This window comes from Musca domestica, unplaced genomic scaffold (assembly GCF_030504385.1).
Source record: "Musca domestica strain aabys unplaced genomic scaffold, Musca_domestica.polishedcontigs.V.1.1 42, whole genome shotgun sequence".
Classification (NCBI taxonomy): domain Eukaryota; kingdom Metazoa; phylum Arthropoda; class Insecta; order Diptera; family Muscidae; genus Musca; species Musca domestica.
The window spans coordinates 6,509,615-6,533,003 of NW_026712329.1; the positions used below are offsets into that span (position 1 = coordinate 6,509,615).

General features: G+C 34.3%; 1 protein-coding gene across 1 annotated transcript in view; it reads left to right on the forward strand.

Annotated features, from left to right (window-relative positions):
• The first annotated feature begins 2,275 nt into the window (after positions 1–2,275).
• LOC101890597 (transient receptor potential protein) overlaps positions 2,276–23,389 on the forward strand; it is a 45,643-nt gene continuing 24,529 nt past the window's right edge. The window contains 4 exon segments of the mRNA XM_059127036.1: positions 2,276–2,516; positions 7,865–8,148; positions 20,339–20,579; positions 20,667–20,809. Of these exon segments, the coding sequence (XP_058983019.1) occupies positions 8,015–8,148; positions 20,339–20,579; positions 20,667–20,809 (518 nt within the window). The 5' untranslated portion in view covers positions 2,276–2,516; positions 7,865–8,014.

The following is a 23,389-nucleotide window of genomic DNA, read 5'->3' on the forward strand; positions in this document are numbered from 1 at the left end:
GAAGGTGGCAAGCTCCGCGAGATAATTATTCACCCTGACACATATGTCATCAACTACAGGACCCGACGCCATGATCGTACAATCATCCGCATAAGTTACGTCCTCGAACAGCGTGGCATGGTTGACCGTATCAAAGGCCTTTGATAGGTCGAGAGCCACCACTACTGTTCTGTGGCACGGCCTGTTCTGGTTGAGTCCTCGACTGATATGTGTGGATATGGCGTGCAATGCTGTTGTAGTGCTATGTAGTGGACGGAAACCGTGTTGATGGTTAGCAACTGAATAGCTTCCTCTGATACTGGGGAGGTGTAAGGCCTCGAGAGTCTTTGCTACTGGCGACAAAAGCGAAATTGGCCTGTATGATTCGCCTTTGCTGGCATCCTTGCCAGGCTTCAGTAGCGGGACCACCCTGCCCATTTTCCAGGCTTGGGGAACTATGTGGGTGGCTAACGACAAGTTAAGGACTTTGGTTAAATACTCAACTCCCGGCGTATCCAGTTGCTTCAACATTACCATTGATATTCCGTCCGGGCCCAACGCTTTAGATGACTTAGCGTTTCGGATGACATTCGCAACATCACTTATCGTAAACTGTGGAGGTACATCCTCGGCGGGAAGAGCTCTTATACGACGTAGTACTCTTCGCCTCGCCCTATCACTCTCGGGGTGCTCGACAAATTGGCGGTTAAAACAGCCAGCGCACCTCTTCGGATCAGTCACCGTTACGTCGTTAAAAGTGACTGAGGTCCTATCATCCTTTTTTCCAGGGTTCGAGAGTGACTTTACCGTTACCCATAGTTTACTCAAATCGGTTCCGATGTTGCAACACTTCAGATGGTCTAGCCACTTTTTCCGCTTATGCTCCTGTACCAACCGGTTGACTTCCACTGTCAGTTCACTGACTCTGGGATCAGTAGGGTTGGTACGTCGGAGCTCATCACGCTCATTCGCTAATCCCGCTGCCTCTGCTGGGAAATTTGGTCTTACTTCGGGTATTCGGGCATTTTTTTTGTTTTTACAAGACAATGCGTCATCGTATACACCTGTTCTACCTCCTTATTGTACCATGGGATTTGCAAACAATAGGTGTATACGATGGCGCATTGTCTTGTAAAAATGTTAACACAATGTTATTGGTTAATCCAAAAGTCTAGTGAAGGAAAGCGATTGAAGAGAATAATTTTGACAGTTGCGTTACTGTGAGTTTGCAAATTGTTATGATAAAATGTGCTCAGTTAGAATTATCCGGCATCATCTAATTGAAAATCACCATTTTTGTAACCTATATAAAAATGTTTTGAAATTTCAAGCTAGAACTCAAATTATATTTCAGATAACAATTAGCTTATTGCCGTGCTAGCACCAGTAAAAGCTATGGATAATATTAGATTCGTAACCATATTTTACAATTTCCAGTAATATAATAAATTCTTTTCGTAGGACACGTTTAGAACATTGTACTATGGAATTAATAAATTATAATGGCTTGTATTACGTTTGTCTACCATTATATACATTTTACCACTGGGATAATGCTACTGATTGCGTAGAGTTCACTCAACTATAGAGCGAATAACTGTTTAAAGCTACCGAACAGTGAAATGTATTTAAATAAATTTAATTATTGATGCATGGGCCAATTTTTTTATTTTAGTACAATACTAAAACGTGCGATTATTAAACATTTGTGGATTGAGAAAACTGAATGACAACGACTTAGACCTGTAAAAAGTACCTCGACAAAGCTGTCATAAACAAACATTTTCTTTTTATGTTCTTTTTTTAATAAAAAGTGCAAGTATCGGTCATTTCCTGAAACACTCTTTTTCTAAGGTTTCAATCAATCTTGGACAAATAGATTGCAACTAGACTTATTGGCCTGATAGACAGTCAGTCCATTGGTCTTTGTACGACATATGAGTTCACGTGTTGTGCGACTCTAGGCAAGGTAACCCACCGCAACAAACACAAGAAGCATTGAACAATTTCCAGCAACGCAGCAATAGCAAAGCTCAAGCTCAAATGTTTAAATTGGAATAGATTAAAGTGAGCAGAGGTCACTCGAATAAGGTAAACTGGCAAAACAGATAAATGTGACCGGCATTTAATTCGAGTAGTAGTAGTAGGTTTTCATGTTTTTCAGCTATTCTTCTTTTTCACGTTGTCGTTAGTCTTTTGCAATATTTTCTTCAACACTTCCAATGACCGATTTCACAGCTAATGCTAATGTAATTAATGGCATATACCAAGGCGTTATGGCAAATTTCGAATAGTTCTTCGCGAACTCTTAAAGAGTAACCATCGGTTGTTGGGAAATACAATTCCAAAATTAAGGAATTAGAAAAAAATTGAAGAAAAAAAAAACAGAAAAAAGGATTTTTTGTCAAAATGGAATTTCAAACTAAACGTGATTTAATGACTTCATAAGGATATAAATATTCAAGGATATCACCTCCATAAGGTGTCTAACGGAGATTACAACATAGCTTTAGTTAAATAAAAACAACAAGAAAAAAGTAACAAACATAAAATGATTACACAATAGAAATTTTTTGATGAAACCATAAAAGTGCTGCGAAGGATGATGCAAATTTTATTCGTAAAACATTGAAAAAAAAGAAAAACATCTCGAAATGAAGTTAGTGAACAGTGAAAAAATTGTGTGCAGTGAAAATTAAAAAAATTTTTTTTGCATTTCTTAATAATATGAAAGACTTCCTTAGGTTTTTTCAAATCAAATATAGATATACAATATTAGCTACATTCTAAAAACATTTTTCGTATGGTCCTTCGTGAAATATTTAATGCAATTAAATTATCTTTTTATGTCCTGGATTATAAAACACAAATTGCCACTTCACATAACTACATAGTATTAAAGAAAGAAAAAATTGCTAGACGAGGCTCAATGTAAACCATGACAGAATCAAAGAAATATTGTGATTTGCCAAATTGATAATGACAACCTTTTTTTATTGAAGCTAATCTATAATTTTGTTATTTTGTTAATATTAATTCCATAAAACGAGTGGCATATTTGTTTTCTAAAAATAAAATATAACAAGTAAGCAAAAGCTACAGTCGAGCGGGGCCGACCGTTGAATACCCTACAACACTATAATAAACGATACAGTTTATATAGGCGAAATACTCGAAACAATTCCACAAGATATTGTGACAAATAATAAAAGAAATCCATCAGGTTTTATTCTCTAATTTTCGAATAATAGCAACTTAAACTTATTTGCTCATTTCCAATTTATTGGAAGATGTTGCACGTAAATGGTCTTCGTAGATCTGGAACCAATATTTCCAAAGACCTATAATCTCTCAGAAGTGGCAAAAGATTAACATTTATTATTGGTTTTTGACTGAAACGCATCTATATGAGATACAGACATTTGACTATATTCTTCAACGAAATTAGCGTTAACGAAATAGTCAGAAGTGCGTCTTTCCTGTATTTGTGAATTCTCCATAAAGTCACTGGAATGGACATTTTCGTATTTTGTCTACAAAAGTTGGCAAACTATTTAACACATTCAATATTTTTGGATGCCCATCAAAACTGCTTGGCTTTTGTAATGTCCGGTAACCCCCATTCAAATATGCCTGAGGATCGGGCGATAATTACGACCTGTAGACAATTTTGCATTTTTTTGGTCCATTTCAACTCCCAAAATTTATGGCGATCATCTCCAAAAAGAGTAGGCTTTTATTCTGACCCTCATATTATCTCCATGCAAAATTTCGTAAGGATCGGGTCATAAATGCGATCTGTATATGATATTCTGATATCCTAACAACTCAGTTTTGTTAGCTGTAGAAATATTACCAAATGTTTAATTCAAAATGAAAATATGCCAAAAATATGACAAAATTGAAAAAATATAATGTTAGAAAATCAATATTTTCATCTTTAGAGAGATATTTGTATTCGTTTTTAGACGTTTTTTCTTTCCTGTCAAGAGGCCATTCTGAATTAATGAGAACTGTCGAAATCAGTTCAGCCGTTCTCGACATATAAGAGATTTTTCAAGCATATCTTCGTTGATAAACATATATATCGCACAATTTTTGCTATATATCCGATTTTTTGGATGTTAACATCAATGTAAAGATCAGAAGTAACCTTGTCATGGCTTTGTGATTTCGCCGGGATTTAAAATATTCGCGGTTAAATGAAAAATTTTGAATTTTTTCAACACAAAAGATATAGTCTATTTTACCCGCTAAATATTATCCGATGACCACCCAAATTGGTAGGCTTCTTCCCCGCCCTAAACTCTAGCTACATGCCGCGTCGATTGGTCTATAATTGCGACCTGTATAGCTACTGCAAAATCCGACATTTTTCAGTATTTGGTCCATTTCAACCCCTAAACATTTGGCGATCATCTCCAAAAGAAATAGGGTTCTATTCTGACCCTAGCCCCACCTCCATTCTAAATTTCGTGAAGATTGGGCCACAATTGCGACCTGTAGAGTGATTACAAATTAACATGGACAGACGGACAGACGGACAGACGGACGGACGGACATACTTAGCTAGATCGACTCAGCTTGGCGAGATAGGAATATCCATATATACTTTCCTATGTGGGAAATCAATATTTCGTGGTGTTACATAATTTTTGGCCCAATCAAACTTATAATACCCCCAACACATAGTGTTGTAGGGTATAAAAACCCATTTCCGTTCTTAGTGCTAAAGCACGTCTCTATTTTTACACCCTCAGCCATATGGCTAGATAGGGTATATATCATTTGATAGGACAAAACGTGCCTAGTCGAAATAACTGTTTTAGACCCTAGGTCTCTCTGGACCAAATCCACTTCAGAACATTTGGAGTCGATCTAGCTATGTTCGTCCGTCCGTCTGCCTGTCTGTCTGTCTGGCTGGTGCGCACCAAAACTCTCGAAGGGAGTATCCGATTTGGTCCAAACTTGGTATTTTGCAATATTTTGGTCAAACCTAGATCGTGTTCGGAGATGGGCAATTTCGGTCTACTCCTTCTGGTACCTCCCCCCCAAAAGATTGACATTTTCTCCACAAAAAGAGAAAGGATAATCCGATTTTGCTCCAACTTTGCAAATCCTAATATTTGCGTCAGTGTTATGTCAGGTCCGAAAATGGATAATATCGGTCCACTCCATCAAGTACCTCCCCCCAAAGAGTCAAAATGTTGAATAATTACAACTCTCATAAAATGTAATGTAAATGTCGAATTGTTTTCAAATTTAACACATCCTAATATTTATATTAATCCAAGGTCTGGTGTTAAGATGGAATATATCGGTTCACTCCTTCTGGTACCTCCCCCACAAAGGGTCAAAATACACATGAAGCTCATACAGCGCGAAATCAATATCCGATTCCATTCAGACTTGGTACATCTCAATATTTCCATCAACGCAAGCTCTGTTATAAAGATGGTAGAAATCGGACCATTTCTTCTGGTACCTCCCCGCTAAAGGTTTCAAGATTTTAAAAAACAAAACGCTCAAAGAAAGCGAAATAAGCATCCAATTCTCTTCAATTTTGACATATACAAATCTTTTTGCTAAAACAAGATCTGTTGTGATATATGATATAAATATATATATATATATATATATATATATATATATATATATATATATATATATATATATATATATATATCATATATTTTTTGACATATACAAATCTTTTTGCTAAAACAAGATCTGTTGTGATATATGATATAAATATATATATATATATATATATATATATATATATATATATATATATATCTGGGAACCCCTTCTGGTATCTCACCCACAAAGGGTCACAATAAATCATTACTTTTATCTATCATAACTTGTGAAACAAGTCAGCGATTCTTTACAACTAAATATTTCCCTCAACCAGAAACATGGGATGAATATGAAATTTATGATTTCACAATAAATTGGATATAAATGTTCAATTTTCTTGTAATTTTGCACATACCAACATTTTTATCTGTATTAGATGGAGTGTGTAAATGGAATACTTTGTCGACTATATCTGGTACCTTACGCACATATTAACATATTCTACAAGTTATCATATATCTCATATTTATTTAGGTCCGATACGAAATAGACAATAATGGCCCATTTCTTCGAAATCTACTCCATAGAGTGTCAACAATTTGAATAATTATAACACAAGTAAAAAAATATATTTAAGGAATCGAACAAAACAGTTGTCCAATATTGCCCAATTCGTATCTGACATAAGGCTGATATAAATGTTACAACGTGCCTTATTTGACTATATCGTCTACTTCCTACTTTGTTTGAGATACGGTTGAGATAAAAAACTGCGACAAAGTCAAACGCCATAATTTTTACATTTTTTCTTAAATGTTTTTAAACGAAATATTCAATATGAAATTTTAGAATAAGTTTAGATTTTTTCGAATTGGGCAACTTTGGCACGAATTATGACCTTCAAAAGGCCAATGAAACATTCACACGCTGACCGAATATTGCTCTGCGGTATTTTTGCCCATTCCCGCCGAAGCGCTTGCTTGATAGCGATCGACACTTTGTTATTTTTTGGTGCCAACCTTGCTTTCCAAATTACTCCAGACAGAATAGTCCAACGGATTGGTATCCGGAGATTTTGGTGGACATTGTGCGCTGGAAATGAAGCGAGGAGCCTCATTTCGTAACCATTCTTTGATGGTGCGTGCTGAGTGCGATGGTGCTACATCCTGTTGGAATGTCCAAGCTCTGCAGCCAAAATGTTTGCGGGCCCAAGGCTTTAATACACCCTACAGAATATTTTCGCTATAATATTCGGAATTAATCTGAAGCCACGGTCGATTAATACGAGCGGAGAGCGACCATCGGCTGTTATGGCGGCCCACACCATCACCATGGTCGGCGCTTGAGTTCTGGTGGGCAACCGAAGGTGCACATTTTCATCTGACCTCTTTGACAATTAAACACGATCAATTAGTTTGTTTACAAACTGCTGGACAACGAATGTTTTCTCATCGGAGAAAACCAAATTCGGCAGTTCAACACTTTCGGCCAAGCGAAGCAACTCTTTAGCTCTTTTGAGTCCATTTTCTTTCTGTTGCGGTGTAAGATCTTCCACTTTTTGGAATTCCAATGGCTTTACCCCGAGCTCATTTTTCAATATTTGCCGAATGGAATATTAGCGATATGTTCAGCTCACGAGCCATTTTTCGGCCAATGCGACGAGGGTTTCGATCAAGTCGCTTCTTTATTTTCGAACCATTGCTGTTGATGTTGCTGTTTTCTTCCGTCCACTACCTTGCCGTCGGGCTTCACTACCAGTATCACGGTAACGAGCGATGGTACGAGACACAAAAGATAGCCACTTATGGTTTTCCAGCCAAATATAAAGCAATCGCTTCATTGCCATCCCAAAATTTTTTTTTTTCTGGAAAATTCTCACCAAAATGCTATTGTACGCTTGTAAACAATATAATGAGCTGTCAGTGGAATAATTTTAACACCTGTAGGACAAGTGGATTTGAAATGACAGCAGTTTGAAGTTGGTTGCAGTTTTTTCATCTTACCCTGTACATTATGGACCGAAATTGAACTAAATCAACCGAAACTCCTCTATTCTTTTACGAAGAAGCCAAGTGGTGACTTAAGGTGAGATTACATAAAAACCCCGTTTGATGACTGGCTGTTAATCATCGGTTGACTTCTTCATAAATGATGACATTGATAATACCAGCCAAAAATGGCTTCTATATATTCTTCCTTTAAGCCAGTATTTTTATGGATGACACACTGCGTACACAGTTCAGAGTTCAATATTGCTTCCGTATATAAGTTTCATGTGCAATCTAATTATTTGTTTTACTAGAAAATTAGAAAAAAAAAACAATAAAAAAACTCCAAGAAAATTAACATAAAGATAGAGAGGTGATAAGCCTAGTCTTTCGAAATAAAAATAAAATAAAAAATATAAATTAAGTGGAAAGAGAAAAAAAACCAAATAACTTCAACAATAAACATGGCAACCGATGCTGAAAAAGGTGAAAAAGAGGAGCAGTACGATATCCAATATTCGGAGGAGTATATTTTAACCGATGTGGAAAAATCATTCATATTGGCTGCGGAGCGTGGTGATCTTGCTGGTGTTAGAACGTAAGTTGCAAAGTAATTCAAATAATCTTAATAAAATTAATTTTGTATTTTTTTTATATTAGAGTGTATATGTCAATTTGTCAATTTGTCAATTTTACCTCATTTCTGTTTTTACTATGGTAGATACGAAAGAAATTTTGATCAAACAAACTTGATAGGCATAGGATAATACAATCAACTTTACATACATTATTTCTTTCGTTATGCCATGTTTACGTTAGAAGTTTTTGTACGGTTAACCTATTTTGAGGGGATTTATTTGAAGTAAAAGTAATGGGTATGACAATTTAAATCCAAATCCAGTGGGTTAACCCTCATATATATAAATGTACTATTAGTCTTGTAATGTCAACACCCATATACAGTTTTGAATAATAAGCATAATTATTTTGAATATTTTCAAATTCTGTTGAAATTTTAATTCATATTTCCGGGTTTTGGGGAGAAAATTATTTTTTGCGTTTTAGGATAAAAAATGAATTTAATCGTATTAGGAACTCGATATTGGGAAAAATACGCGGCGTACCATTGTTTTTAGCGTTTATCTTCGAAAAAATCGAATCTGCAGATGTCGTCTATATCGTTTCAGGGGTTTGAGTGGGAATATTGAAGTCACTCAATTCTAAAACGTTAAAAATAACAAAAACTGTATGATATTTGTCAGTTGAAAATTGTTCTACAATAAAAGATAGATAAGTGAAAACTATGTAGTGACATCGAAAAATATGGGAATATTCCAGTAAAATTCTTGAAAAACGATAAAATGTGTGTTTCGAAGTCAAGTGGGTTGAACGCGGAAATAAGCATATTGACTATGCAAAATATGATGAGAGCCACCTGGATAAAAAGACAAAACTAACTTTTCATTGTCCATATCTTCAGTCTATGACGGTACCTTCCATTGATTTCATTTCCTTTTAAAATGTTTTTGTTTGAACTTCAAACATTGCAGAGCTAAGCAAATATGAAGAAGAGAATACTTAAGAGAAAAATACAGCTTTATTTTTAGTTTGTTTACGGTTTATTTTAGCCTTTTTTAAACGAATATAGTCTGAAAAGAAAGTTGTGTTAGTTACTACGCGTATAACTCAAGATTTTAACGATTCAGACAAATTCGAAATTGTCTCTTGGCAGAAAAGAAAAAAATCCGCGTAAAAATGTTAAATTCCCTTTTCTTTTTTGTTTTGATTTTTGGAATGAATGTTGAAATGGGCCAAAAAACTGAACAATTTCCTGATTTTGCAATATAGGTCGCAATTATAGACCAATCAAAGCGAAAGTTAGCATGGGCCTAGAGCTTAGGGCTGGGCAGAAGCCTTCCAATTTTGGTGGTCATCGGGTAATCAGACGATATAAATGAATAGACCATAACATTTGTGTTAAATAAAAGTCATATTTTCCATTAAACCGCGAATATTTTTAATCCCGCCGAAATCACAAATAAACAAAAAAGGTAATTTCTGACCGTTACGTAGATGCCGATAGTAAATATATGGGATATATAAAGCGACATATATACAATGTATATATATACAGGAAGGGGATGTTAGCTAGAATGTTTATATCTCAAGAATGGCTGGCCCGATTTTGACAAATTTTGTCAATTCAGAATGCCCTTTTGACATAAAGGTATAAAATTATATTTTAAGGACAGGAAAGAATTCTAGCAATTTTGATGACCATTGGATTACGTTTAACTGTAAAATAGACCACAAACAACTAACAGCACGACGGATTGCGTAAATATTGGGCAAATTTCCTTAGTCAAAATGCTAAGGGTAATACCTGGGCAATGCTCTAGGACATAATTTCAAAAGCGAAATCTTCCAAAATGGATCTGGACATAAGGGGGCTTCTAACGTATTGTAGTGTTGTAGGGTATCAAATGGTCGGCCCCGCACGACTATTGCCTCTGCTTAGTTGTTTTTTAATTTTTTTTGTAAAGAAGAAAATATCCTTTCAAACAATTATAAGTGACACACTTTTGGTATAGCCCGCATGTGAAGGAATTCCACTGATACATATTTTGGTAGAGTTCCCATATATCAGTACCTCCCAGGTCCATAGTGATTTTAACCGATAGGCGGATGAACAGAAGGATGTTGTTTAATCAATACTGAAGTTTACTAAGACGAAAAACATAGACTTTATGGGGACCTTGACGCACAATTACAGGTGTTATGATAATGGGTGTACAAGAATAATTAACTTTACTTCTATTCTGAGATCATTCCGCCCTCAATTATTTGGTGAACAAAACTAAATACCACGTTGCACGATCTTCTTAACGTAGCAAATTGTAAGTTACAGCTCATTTGAATGAGAAAGTAAACTTAAGCTGAGTAAGTAAAGTAAAATTAAGCTGAGCTCTTATATATAGCTACTATAAACAGTTGATAAATTTTTTCATAGATTTGATATATCATTCAGCTCTCAACCTAAAGTCAGTATTTTTAAAATCAAGCTTTGGGTTAGCGTCACTCTTGGACCGAGGGTTTCAGATAGGGCTGAATTTCTGGAAATTCGTACTAGAACGGTATGAAAACTGCTAAAAGGTACTAAATGTGGTACCCTTTGTATTTGATTGGAATTGGAACTGATGGATGATGTACAAGAAGGTTTTTGGAAATTCGCACTATAAATGTATGAAAAGTTCGAAAATGTACTACTGAGGTTAAAACTTGAAATTTGGAATGAGAATCAAGGGCCGACGTAAGGAGGAGGATTTATATGTACTAAATTTGGTGGAATTTGAATTTGGGTGAACCGATAGTAAACGGTACTAAGTTTGGTCCATATTGGATTTGGGTGAACTTGTAGAGGTAGAGTCCTGAAATTAGGAATTATTCTTGGAAACAATTACTTAAAATAATAAAAGTACAAAAAATAATAATTGGTACAAAATTTAGTATTGAGTGTACGGATAGAGTTAGATTCCTGAATGGTGGTGTTGGTGTCAGAAGTGGTGTATAGTGTTGAGTTATGGAAGTTGTTTTGAAAAGGCGTGCCACAGATATACGAAAAGTACTTAACGGTGTGGGATTGATATATGATGTGGTTTTGGAAATGGTATATAGTACATTGTGTACTCTTCTTCTTATTTATTCTTATTTTAACTCTCCATACATACACCTAAGTTTGTTTTTACACGGTCTTTTTGTACACGGTTTTGATATAACACGGTTTGAAAATTGAATATTTTTAATTTTTTTACACGATTTTATTCCATTTAGCACGATTTGAAATGTTATGTACTTCAATTTTTAAATTTAAATTTAATTTTAACACATTAACATAGACAAATGAAAATATAGACAACGAAATGCTCTCACCGTTCATCTTCGAAAAAAATCGGATCAGCAGATGTCGTCTATATCGTTTCAGGGGTTTGAGTGGGAATTTTGAAGTCACTCAATTCTAAAACGTTAAAAATAACAAAAACTGTAGGATATTTGTCAGTTGAAAATTGTTCCATAATAAAAGACAAGTGAAAACTATGTAGTGACATCGAAAAATATGAGAATATTCCAGTGAAATTCTTGAAAAACTATAAAATGTGTTTTCGAAGTCGAGTGACTTGAACGCGTAAATCAGCATGTTGACTATGCAAAACATGATGAGAGCCACCTGGATAAAAAGACAAAACTAACTTTTCGTTGTCTATATCTTCATTTGTCTATGGCATTAATGTGGCGTTTCCACTGCACTTGATTCGCTCTCTATTCGTTGTTTGACCCTTAACTATGAAAAAACTACATAATTCTTCACACAAAATTTCCTGAGCGAACACTCATATTTGTACATTGTTCAAACATAGACAAATGAAAATATAGACAACGAAATGTTCTCACCGTTCATCTTCGAAAAAAATCGGGTCAGCAGATGTCGTCCATATCGTTTCAGGGGTTTGAGTGGGAATTTTGAAGTCACTCAATTGTAAAATGTTAAAAATAACAAAAACTGTATGATATTTGTCAGTTGATAATTGTCTCATAATAAAAGAAATGTGAAAAGTACGTGATAACATCGAAAAATTCAGGAATAATCAAGTAAAATTCTTGAAAACCCATAAAATGTGTTTTCGAAGTCGAGTGGCTTGAACGCGTAAATAAGCATGTTGACTATGCAAAACATGATGAGCGCCATCTGGATAAAAAGACAAAACTAACTTTTCGTTGTCTATATCTTCATTTGTCTATGGTCTATATTTTCATTTGTCTATGCTGAGAGCATTTATCGAAAAAATAAATTATGACATTTAAAAATTAAAAATAGAAAAATTTAATGAAATTTAAAAATTTTTGGGAAGATTAAAAATTATGAATGAAAACTACAATGTTGAATGGCGTATGTACATTCAAACGAAAGTAAATTTTGTTTTCTCTCTCTTTCGGGGTACGCATTTGGTCCACGAGTTGAAATTTCCACAGAAAACTGCAAACAAAAGAGGCAAAATGTTTCTATCGGCAGAAAAAATGTTTGACAAGTGTCTCTCCAGCAGAATTTAAAAATGGAAAAACAGAAAAATATGTTCAAAATGTCAACATTTACACAAAAGTTGAAAACATGAATGAAAATTATAAAATTAATGATATAATAAATCTTTGGGAGAAAAACAATCATTTCTTCTATTCATATTAGTGAGAATTTCATGTATTTTCGTATACATTCCCTTTAAAATCAACAAGCAATTTTTTTGAAAAAAGAATTATTTTACTATGAATTACGAATCGTGCCGTATGAACGGGTTAATTCGTGTACCTAATTCTGAGAGCGAACAACGTTGTTCGGTTTCCAATGGAAACATGCTATAAGATAAAAGGTAAGCCAAAAAATATTTTGTATTTATTCAGTTATTTATGTTTTTTAATTTTGTTAAATATTTTATGTATCCCTAAAAGGAAATGTCAGATAAAAAACTAAAAGAGAAGGCAATTTCTTTGGAAACCAAGATTAAAATTTTAGATCGCCTTCGAAATGGAGAAGGCTTAACTGCTCTTGGTAAAACATTCGCTTTAAATGAAGCCACAATAAGAACTATAAAGAAAAATGAAATTGCAATTAAGCAATCGGTGATTTCATGAATTCTTGTTCTTAAAAATTCTTGTTTTTCACTAATTTTAATAGGTTTTAGAGATTAGGAACAAATCACCCATTTTTGTATAAGACCAATGTCTTTTTTACACGGTTTTTTTTTTACACGGCTTCTTCTGGAACCAATCTACCGTGTAAAAACAGACTTAGGTGTATATCAAAAAGTACCTCCTTACATCGAATCTACTCCTTAAACTTGATTTCCATTCTAAATTTCAAGTTTTTAACTCTAACGCTTCACTTATACGAAATAGTACCAAATGTATTACATTTTAATATTTTTCGTACACTTATAGTGCGAAAACCCCTTGTAAAAGCCTTTGGTACATTTATCATATACTCTATCAGTGACTCTTATTCAATTTAACAGTTCTAGTTCTGCTGGTTCGTCTAACGCAAAAGGCTACCATATTTATACCATTTAGTACTTTTCGTACCTTTCTGGTACGGATTTCTAAAAACCCAACCTTATCATACACCTTCGGACCAAGAGTGGCCCTCACCCAAAATTTTAAAAGTATAGCTTCCGTCGTTTCGACACGGCGTTGATGAATCTCTAAGTCAGTCAATCACTTTACTCTTAATATAGATTATTTTCTTTGAACATGTTGACTTTGTTGATGAGGTCCGATTTTTCCATCTCAGAACTTGATCTTAGTTTGATAGATTTACAACGATATACCAAGTTTGGACTAAATCGAATACTCTTTTGACAGTTATCGTGCGCACAGACAGGCGTTCCAACGGATATTGCTAGACCGACTTGTAATTCTACCATGGCTAGAAAAGAATTATCAAGGTGTGTGCCCATGTTAGAACAATACAGGTAACATCAAGTGTTGTTGTACAACAATCGTAAAAACAACCATAGCATAGTTCCTCGATTATTTAATTTGAATGCTTTCACATCATTCCCCTGAATGTATAGTTGTTAGCTGTAGATCCTACTCTCTCAACACTTCAAGCAATCGCTAGAAAATCGTGGAAAATGATACCTATATATATGTCATACCTATTGTATATTAAGAAATCTAATTAAATCACAAAACGTCAAATCGAGCATGACACTAGTATTACTATAGAATCATATCAGCTGGGACTTGCTGTTACCTGTAATAATTATACCATGGTTTGTGCCTTGAGATTTATTAAGTACTAGCTGGTCCGGTCCGCGTTGTCGGCCCGTATTTTTAGTCTTTAATTTATATCTTTTAAAGCATAATAAATTACCTTTTTATAACTTCCACCATTGTATGGAGGATATATTAAGTTTGTAATTCCGTTTGTAATACCTCAAAATATACATTTTATAGCCCACAAAGTATACATATTCTTGATCAGCATAAAATTCTATGTCAATTTAGCGATGTCCGTCCGTCTGTGTAAATCACTCTAGCTCTCGAACGAATTGAAGTAGATTAATAAAATTTTACTGAAATGTATGTTTTGTCTGCAGGACTTTTGGAATTGAAAATGTGCCACGTAGGTCCACATTTTTGTATAGCCCCCACATAATGGTATCTCCCGATATTCGGTATTTTGATGATTTTCACGACATTATTCACCGGAATTGTTTCAAATTTGGTATTTGAAGTTCGCAATGGATACTACAGCCTAAGAACAGCCTAAGACAGAAAAAATGTCTTTGCAGGTCCACGTCTTCGTATAGTCCCCATAGAACGGTACCTCCCGATATTCGGTACTTTGTTTATTTTAGCGACATTATTCATCGGAATTCTTTCAAAGTTGGTATTTGATGTTCGTAATGGATGCTACATCCTATGACAGGAGATTGTCTGTGCAGGTCCACATCTTCGTATAGCTCCCATATAACGGTACCTCCCGATATTCGGTATTTTAATGTTTTTGACGACATTATTCACCTGAATTGTTTCAAATTTGGTATTTCAAGTTCGTAATAGATACTACAGTATTAGACAGAAAATTGTCTGTGCAGGTCTACGTCTTCGTATAGCCCCCATATAACGGTACCTCCCGATATTAGGTATTTTGGGTGATTTTAGCGACATTATTCATCGGAATTGTGTCAAATTTGGTATTTGAAGTTCGTTATAGATACTACAGTATTAGATAGAAAATTGTCTGTGCAGGTCCACGTCTTGGTAGAGCCCCCATATAACGGTACCTCCCGATATTCGGTATTTTAATAATTTTAGCGACATTATTTACCGGAATTGTTCCAAAATTGGTATTTGAAGTTCGTAATAGATACTACAGCAGTAATTGATGCTACAGCCTATGACAGGAGATTGTCTGTGCAGCTCCATGTCTTCGTATAGCCCCCATATAACGGTACCTCCCGATATTAGGTATTTTGGGTGATTTTAGCGACATTATTCATCGGAATTGTGTCAAATTTGGTATTTGAAGTTCGTAATATATACTACAGCCTTAGACAGAAAATTGTCTGTGCAGGTCCACGTCTTGGTAGAGCCCCCATATAACGGTACCTCCCGATATTCGGTATTTTAATAATTTTAGCGACATTATTTACCGGAATTGTTCCAAAATTGGTATTTGAAGTTCGTAATAGATACTACAGCAGTAATTGATGCTACAGCCTATGACAGGAGATTGTCTGTGCAGCTCCATGTCTTCGTATAGCCCCCATATAACGGTACCTCCCGATATTAGGTATTTTGGGTGATTTTAGCGACATTATTCATCGGAATTGTGTCAAATTTGGTATTTGAAGTTCGTAATATATACTACAGCCTTAGACAGAAAATTGTCTGTGCAGGTCCACGTCTTGGTAGAGCCCCCATATAACGGTACCTCCCGATATTCGGTATTTTAATAATTTTAGCGACATTATTTACCGGAATTGTTCCAAAATTGGTATTTGAAGTTCGTAATAGATACTACAGCAGTAATTGATGCTACAGCCTATGACAGGAGATTGTCTGTGCAGCTCCATGTCTTCGTATAGCCCCCATATAACGGTACCTCCCGATATTAGGTATTTTGGGTGATTTTAGCGACATTATTCATCGGAATTGTGTCAAATTTGGTATTTGAAGTTCGTTATAGATACTACAGTATTAGATAGAAAATTGTCTGTGCAGGTCCACGTCTTGGTAGAGCCCCCATATAACGGTATCTCCCGATATTCGGTATTTTAATAATTTTAGCGACATTATTTACCGGAATTGTTCCAAAATTGGTATTTGAAGTTCGTAATAGATACTACAGCCGTAATGGATGCTACAGCCTATTACAGGAGATTGTCTTTGCAGCTCCATGTCTTCGTATAGCCCCCATAAAACGGTACCTCCCGATATTAGGTATTTTGCGTGATTTTAGCGACATTATTCACCTGAATTGTTTCAAATTTGGTATTTGAAGTTCGTAATATATACTACAGCCTTAGACAGAAAATTGTCTGTGCAGGTCCACGTCTTCGTATAGTCCCCATATAACGGTACCTCCCGATATTCGGTCTTTTGATGATTTTAGCTACATTATTAAAGATTTTTTTTAAGTTTCGCATTAGAATATTGTAGTGGATTATGATAAATGTTACCTATTCAGGTCCATGTCATCGTATAGACCCTAATATAACAGCTACATTCGGTATTTTTCAGATGTTAACAGAATTTTAAACGTATTTTATTGTTTTTGAGATTTGCCAAATTCGTTCCAAATGATGGACGGTATTGAAAGTTCGTCCCGGCCGAACAGCTTTTTTACATGTTTTATTGAATTCTAATATGATGTGTTTTTTTAATTCTAATATGATGTGTAGTCTTTCTGGGTAGTATAAAGCGACAACGGATTAAATTGTTATTATAGATTGTATGTATTTATTGGATAAGTGGAACTATGCGAAAATACCTTTTCAGAAAATAATAAGCTATGAACAAAAAAAATCAATATTTTACGAACGGTATTTTCAATTTGATAACCTTTTTACTTCAAATTCCAAATATTTTTTTTTTCGGCGAATAATGTCGCCTAAATCATAAAAATACCGTAAATAGGGAGATACCATTTTATGGGGGCTGTACCAAAACCAGGACCAACATTGGTCCATTTTCAAAAGTCCTGCAGATATAATATACATTTGAGGTATTTCGAGGTGTCACAAATGGAATGACCAACTTGATATACCCTCCATACTATAACAAAAATTGTGACGGTTACATAAGTCAGATCTGTGCTTTAAAAAATATGCTTTGAAGACTAAAACTACGGGCCGGCAACGCTTACCGGGCCAGCTAGTACTTAAATAAATGCCTATGTGGACAATTATCTGTAAGATGGTTCTCTACACCAGGGTATGGGTCCTATTCCGCAGAATTGAAAATTTTATGCGAAGAGGTTGTCTACCCCCTTAGAAACTAAGATGCCAAATAAAGGCCACAAAAATGAAAAAGAAATGTCCAAAAACTAGAAAATAGCTTAAATCATATGATGGTTATATCAAAATGTGATAATCTTTTGCAAGGATGGTTTCTTCGCAAATCACCAACATTTCCGGAATTAGTATGAAAAATATGGTGAAAATATAAAATAAATTTGAAATCGGGTTGTACCCACTTCGTGACCCGCAATAGCTATTTAAGGTATCTTGAAAGTTTAGGAAGAATTTCTGGAAGGATAAAAATCCTTTTCTTACTAAATGTCAAATTAGCTCTACTCATTTGCGCCCTTTATATTCGGTATTTCACTGATTGGAGTCCCAATGAATTTTGCATATTGAGGTCTCATTGGACGGAAATGAGCCCTATAACTATTTGTCGGTCATTTTTATTTAAATGTGGTCACGTCTTCCACCTGAAGACCGATGTAGGTTCTGGTATCGTATTGCGTACTCATTTCAATTTTGATATTATTTATTTAGAATTCAAAACAATAAATAATGTAAATTTTAATATAGTATGTCAAATTGGCATATTTTCACTCGATTTTTGCCAAGATATGATAACCCAAATTGAACAAAAATCTTACATTATATAAAATTTACAAAAAAGAAAAAAATTGAAAAAAGAAAAAAATCTTCACCTTGTTCGCTGATATTTTACAGCAAATGGTTAAAGGTCCTTACGAAGTTTGTCAATAGAATGTACTATTATTTTAAAATTCGATACCATTGAAAAATTGTTCTCGATTTTTCCCGATTACAGAATTTTTGCCATTAAATAGTCTCTTTTTTCGTAATTTTAAAAAAGTAATTATCCGTTAACTTTGGTGCGACCGCTTTAAATGATTCCGACATCATATATTCAGTTTCGCCACCACATAATTCTGTGCTACACTTCAATGTAACCCGCCTGTAATTTCAGTTCTTAAGAAAACGAGTCAATTAAATTAAGTTAATCAAATTGAAAAAAACCGTTTGTACACGATAAAAAATTGATTTTTTTGTTCATAGCTTATTCTCTTCTGAAGAGTTCTCATCGTAGAGTTCCGCTTACTCAATAAATACATAATATCTATAAATAAGAGTTTTGTTCGTTGTCGCTTTATAATACCCAAAAATGACTACACTTCATATTAGAATTCAAAAACAAGTCAAAAAGTAGTAAGTTCGGCCGGGCCGAACTTTGAATACCCTCCACCATTCGGAACGAATTTGGAAATTTTCAGAAAATAAAATCATTAAACATTCTGTTAAAATTTTAAAAATACCAAATATAGGCATTATATTGAGATGTATACGATGTAGGCCTACATAGGCATTGTTTGTCATAAGCTATTACCATATTCAAATTCGTAACTTAAAATAAACGGTGAATAATGTTGCTAAAATCATCAAAATATCGTATATAGGGAGGTACCGTTATATCGAAGCTGTGGGAAGACCTGGACCTGCATAGACAATTTTCTGTCACAGGCTGTAGCATCCATTACGAACTTCAAATACCACATCTCAAACAATTTCGGTGGGTATTGCACCTAAAATTGTCAAAATACCGAATGTAGGGATGTACTGATATATGGGCCCTATACGAAGACCTGAACCAGCATAGACAATTTTCTGTCTTAGAGTGTAGTATTCTATTCGAACTTCAAATACCAATTCCGGTGAATAATGTCGCTAAAATCATCAAAATACCGAATATAGGGGGTAACGTTATATAGGGGCTATACGAAGACGTGGACCTGCACAGACAATTTTCTGTCTTAGGGTGAAGTATCCAATTCGAACTTCAAATACCAAATTTGAAACAATTCCGGTGAATAATGTTGCTAAATTCATTAAAAAACCGAATATCGAGAGGTACCGTTATATGGAGGCTATATGAAGACGTGGACTTGCACAGACAATTTTCTGTCTTAGGGTGTAGTATCCATTTCGAACTTTAAATACCAAGTTTGAAACAATTCCGGTGAATAATGTCGCTAAAATCCTTAAAATACCGAATATCGGGAGGTACCGTTATATGGGGGCTATATGAAAACGTGGACCTACATGGCCCATTTACGAACTTAACCTGCCTACTGGAAAACTAAACATGTGTGCAAAATTTTAGCTATCTATCTCAATTCATTCGAAAGATAGCGTGATTACAACAGACAGACGGACAGACAGACGGACAGACAGACGGACAGACAGACAGACAGACAGACAGACAGACAGACGGACATGGCTAAATCGTCTTAGAATTTTACGCTGATCAAGAATATATATACTTTATTGGGTCTGACATGAGTATTTCGAGGAGTTACAAACGGAATGATAAAGTTAATATACCCTCCATAGAATGGTGGAGGGTATAATAAAAAACACTACAAATGTACATTCGAAAATAGTAAGTCAAAATGAAAAAAAAATCATGCAAAATAAAACATTACGATTGTACATTTTAAAAATCAAAATGAATGTGTTCAAATTTCAAATTTTTACTCGATTTCTTTGGGTTTTTATACTTTTCTGCCAAGAGACAATTCCGAATTTGTATGAATCGTTAAAATCAGACCAGCGGTTCTTGTGTTATAAGCGTAGTAACTAACACAACTTTCTTTTATATATAGAATGTATTTTTATTTAAAAAGAAAAGAAGAAAAAAGTATGGGCTCCCTGGGTGCTTACGTTTTATTTTTAACAATCTCATTTACAATTGCCTTTCAGAATTATTCACGACAACAAGAACAATGCCAAGCAGTTCAACATTAACTGCAAAGATCCCATGAATCGTTCGGCCCTGATTTCCGCCATTGAGAATGAAAATTATGATTTGATTATGTTATTGCTTGAAGAAGGTATCGAAGTGGGTGATGCTCTACTGCATGCCATATCGGAAGAGTATGTTGAGGCCGTAGAAGAATTGCTGCAATGGGAGGAACAACATCACAAGGAGGGTATGCCATATGTAAGTAGCCCCCGCACTGCTCATAGAATTTTTCGCATACATTTTAAGTACTTACGTTTTGCTTTGCATTTTTATTTTATTCAACAGAGTTGGGAAGCTGTGGATCGTGCTAAATCAACATTTACTCCGGACATTACACCCCTTATATTGGCTGCACATCGCAATAACTATGAAATTCTAAAAATTCTATTGGATCGTGGTGCCACCTTGCCCATGCCTCATGATGTCAAGTAAGTTCTAATGTGTGCATGGTTGTGCGTTCGTTGAGGATTTAGCTTCGACCTGGTAATTTAGCTGGTCCACTAAAGAATTGACACGTCCATGATGATATGTTGGCAGTGTTCATGTCATCGGATGAAAACTGCAGACAACAGACATTAGGTATAATAGGTTGGCGGGTGTGTATGTGCATGTGTGCTGAGGACAATTTCTATTTGCCCAAAAACTCATTCACTCCTAACTGCGAACTGAAAATAGAATGATAATGAAAGGTGTCAGTTCTTCTGGACAATTTGACATTTTTAGGCAGAACACTTGGTCATTGGCCAGTAATCTCTGCTTGATGGCTAAAATGCTAAAGGGGGTGGTTGGGTTGGATACTGGCATATTTTTAAAATTACTACATTTTGGAAAAGGTTTGAAATATGTTAAAGGTCAATACATCAATCATATTCCATTGTAATATGCTATTCTAAAATACATTGAGTAAGGAATTATGAGTTGTAGAACTTTTGACAGAAACTTTCGAAAACTGATATATTTTTTTCTGATAGTTTCTTGAAAAATATACTCCTTAAGTCGTTATATTGTACTAAAAAAGTAGTGTCAAAAATTATTTTCTACAGCTGATATAGTCCTTTGCAAATATTCCTAAAAATCAGCCTTTCTTCTAAAAAAAGTCTTTGAAATTCGTGGTTCTTCAAAGAACTAAAAACATTGATTTCCCAGGATTTGATTTTCCATAGATATTTTTTAAAAAAATTTCTTTAACAATACACGTCTAATAAGCAATATTCTCAAAACCTTCACGATCATGAACAACATTCGCATAAATTCACTTTCTTCGAAAATTAACTTAGAAAAAATCAATGTCTTTAAAATTTTGAATAGGTAACTTCAAGTTGTTCGAAAATGTACTTAGAAAAATCAATGCCCTTAAAAATTTGAAAATATTCTTAAAAAATCGCTCCACTATAAGTCCATTGGAAATCACTGTCAAAAATAGGTAAATTCACGTTTTTCGAAAATGTACTTAGAAAAAATTTGAAAATATTCTTAAAAAATCGCTCTACTGTAAGTCCATTGGAAATCACTGTCAACAATAAGTAAGACCTCTGGAAAATATTCTTAAAAATCTATGACTTTTGGCAAATATTCATAAAACCCTACTCCAGTGAAAGAAAAAAAATCTTAAAAAAATCCACCCTAAAAAAGTCCACGTCCTTAACAAATATTCTTAAAAAGTCATGTCCTTTAAAAAAATGTTTTTAAAAAAACTTCGTGTATTTGAAAATATATTTTAACCAATTTAGATCCTTTGAAAAATATACTAAAGAAATCTTTAAAAATGTACACATAAAAATCTACGTCATTAAAAAAAATCCATGACTTTTGAAAATATTCTTAAGAACATCCTCCTTTGAAAGTTTTTCTCAAAAAAACGCCTTGTTCCTTGACTCAAATTTTCTTAAAAAAACTATATCTTATAAAAAATGCTTTTTTTTAAATCCTTGTTTTTTTGAAAAATATTCTCATCAAAATTATATTTCAACCAATATATTTTTTTTTAAATCCTTGTTTTTTGGAAAATATTTTCAACAAAATTATATTTCAACCAATTTAGGTCTTTCGAAAAATATACTAAATATTTGCAAATATTCTTAACAACCTCCTTTGAAAGCTCTTCTCAAAAAACGCCTCGTTCCTTGACTCAGGGAATCTTCCTTACCAAATTTTCTTAAAAAAAACTATATCTTATAAAAATGTTTTTAAAAAATCCTTGTTATTTTTAAGGAATTTTCTCAACAACATTAGATCATTTGAGAAAGATACTAAAGAAGTCTTTGAAAAAGGATCTTAAAACCTTTACGACTATCGAAATCTTGACTTAACAAGTAAGCAAAGGCTACAGTCGAGCGGGGCCGACCGTTGAATACCCTACAACACTATAATAAACGATACAGTTTATATAGGCAAGATACTCGAAAGAATTCCACAAGATATTGTGACAAATAATAAAAGAAAACCATCAGGTTGCGTTCTCTAATTTTCGAATAATAGCAACTTAAACTAATTTGCTCATTTCCAATTTATTGGTAGATGTTGCACTTAAATGGTCTTCCTAGATCTGGAACCAATATTTCCCAAAGACCTATAATCTCTCAGAAGTGGCAAAAGATTAACATTTATTATTGGTTTTTGACTGAAACGCATCTATATGAGATACAGACATTTGACTATATTCTTCAACGAAATCAGCGTTAACGAAATAGTCAGAAGTGCGTCTTTCCAGTATTTGTGTCCAAAAAGTCACTGGAATGGACATTTTCGTATTTTGTCTACAAAAGTTGCCAAACTCCTTTACACATTGAATATTTTTGGATGACCATCCAAAACTGCTTGGCTTTTGCAATGTCCGGTAACCCCCATTCAAATGTGCGTGAGGATCGGGCGATAATTACGATCTGCTGACAATTTTGCGGCTTTTTGGTCCACTTTTTTTACTTTACTTTTAAATTTGTCATTTATTTGTTTTAAATTGTCAGATTATACATTATATACTTAATGGCTACAGTATAAAATAGTTTAGT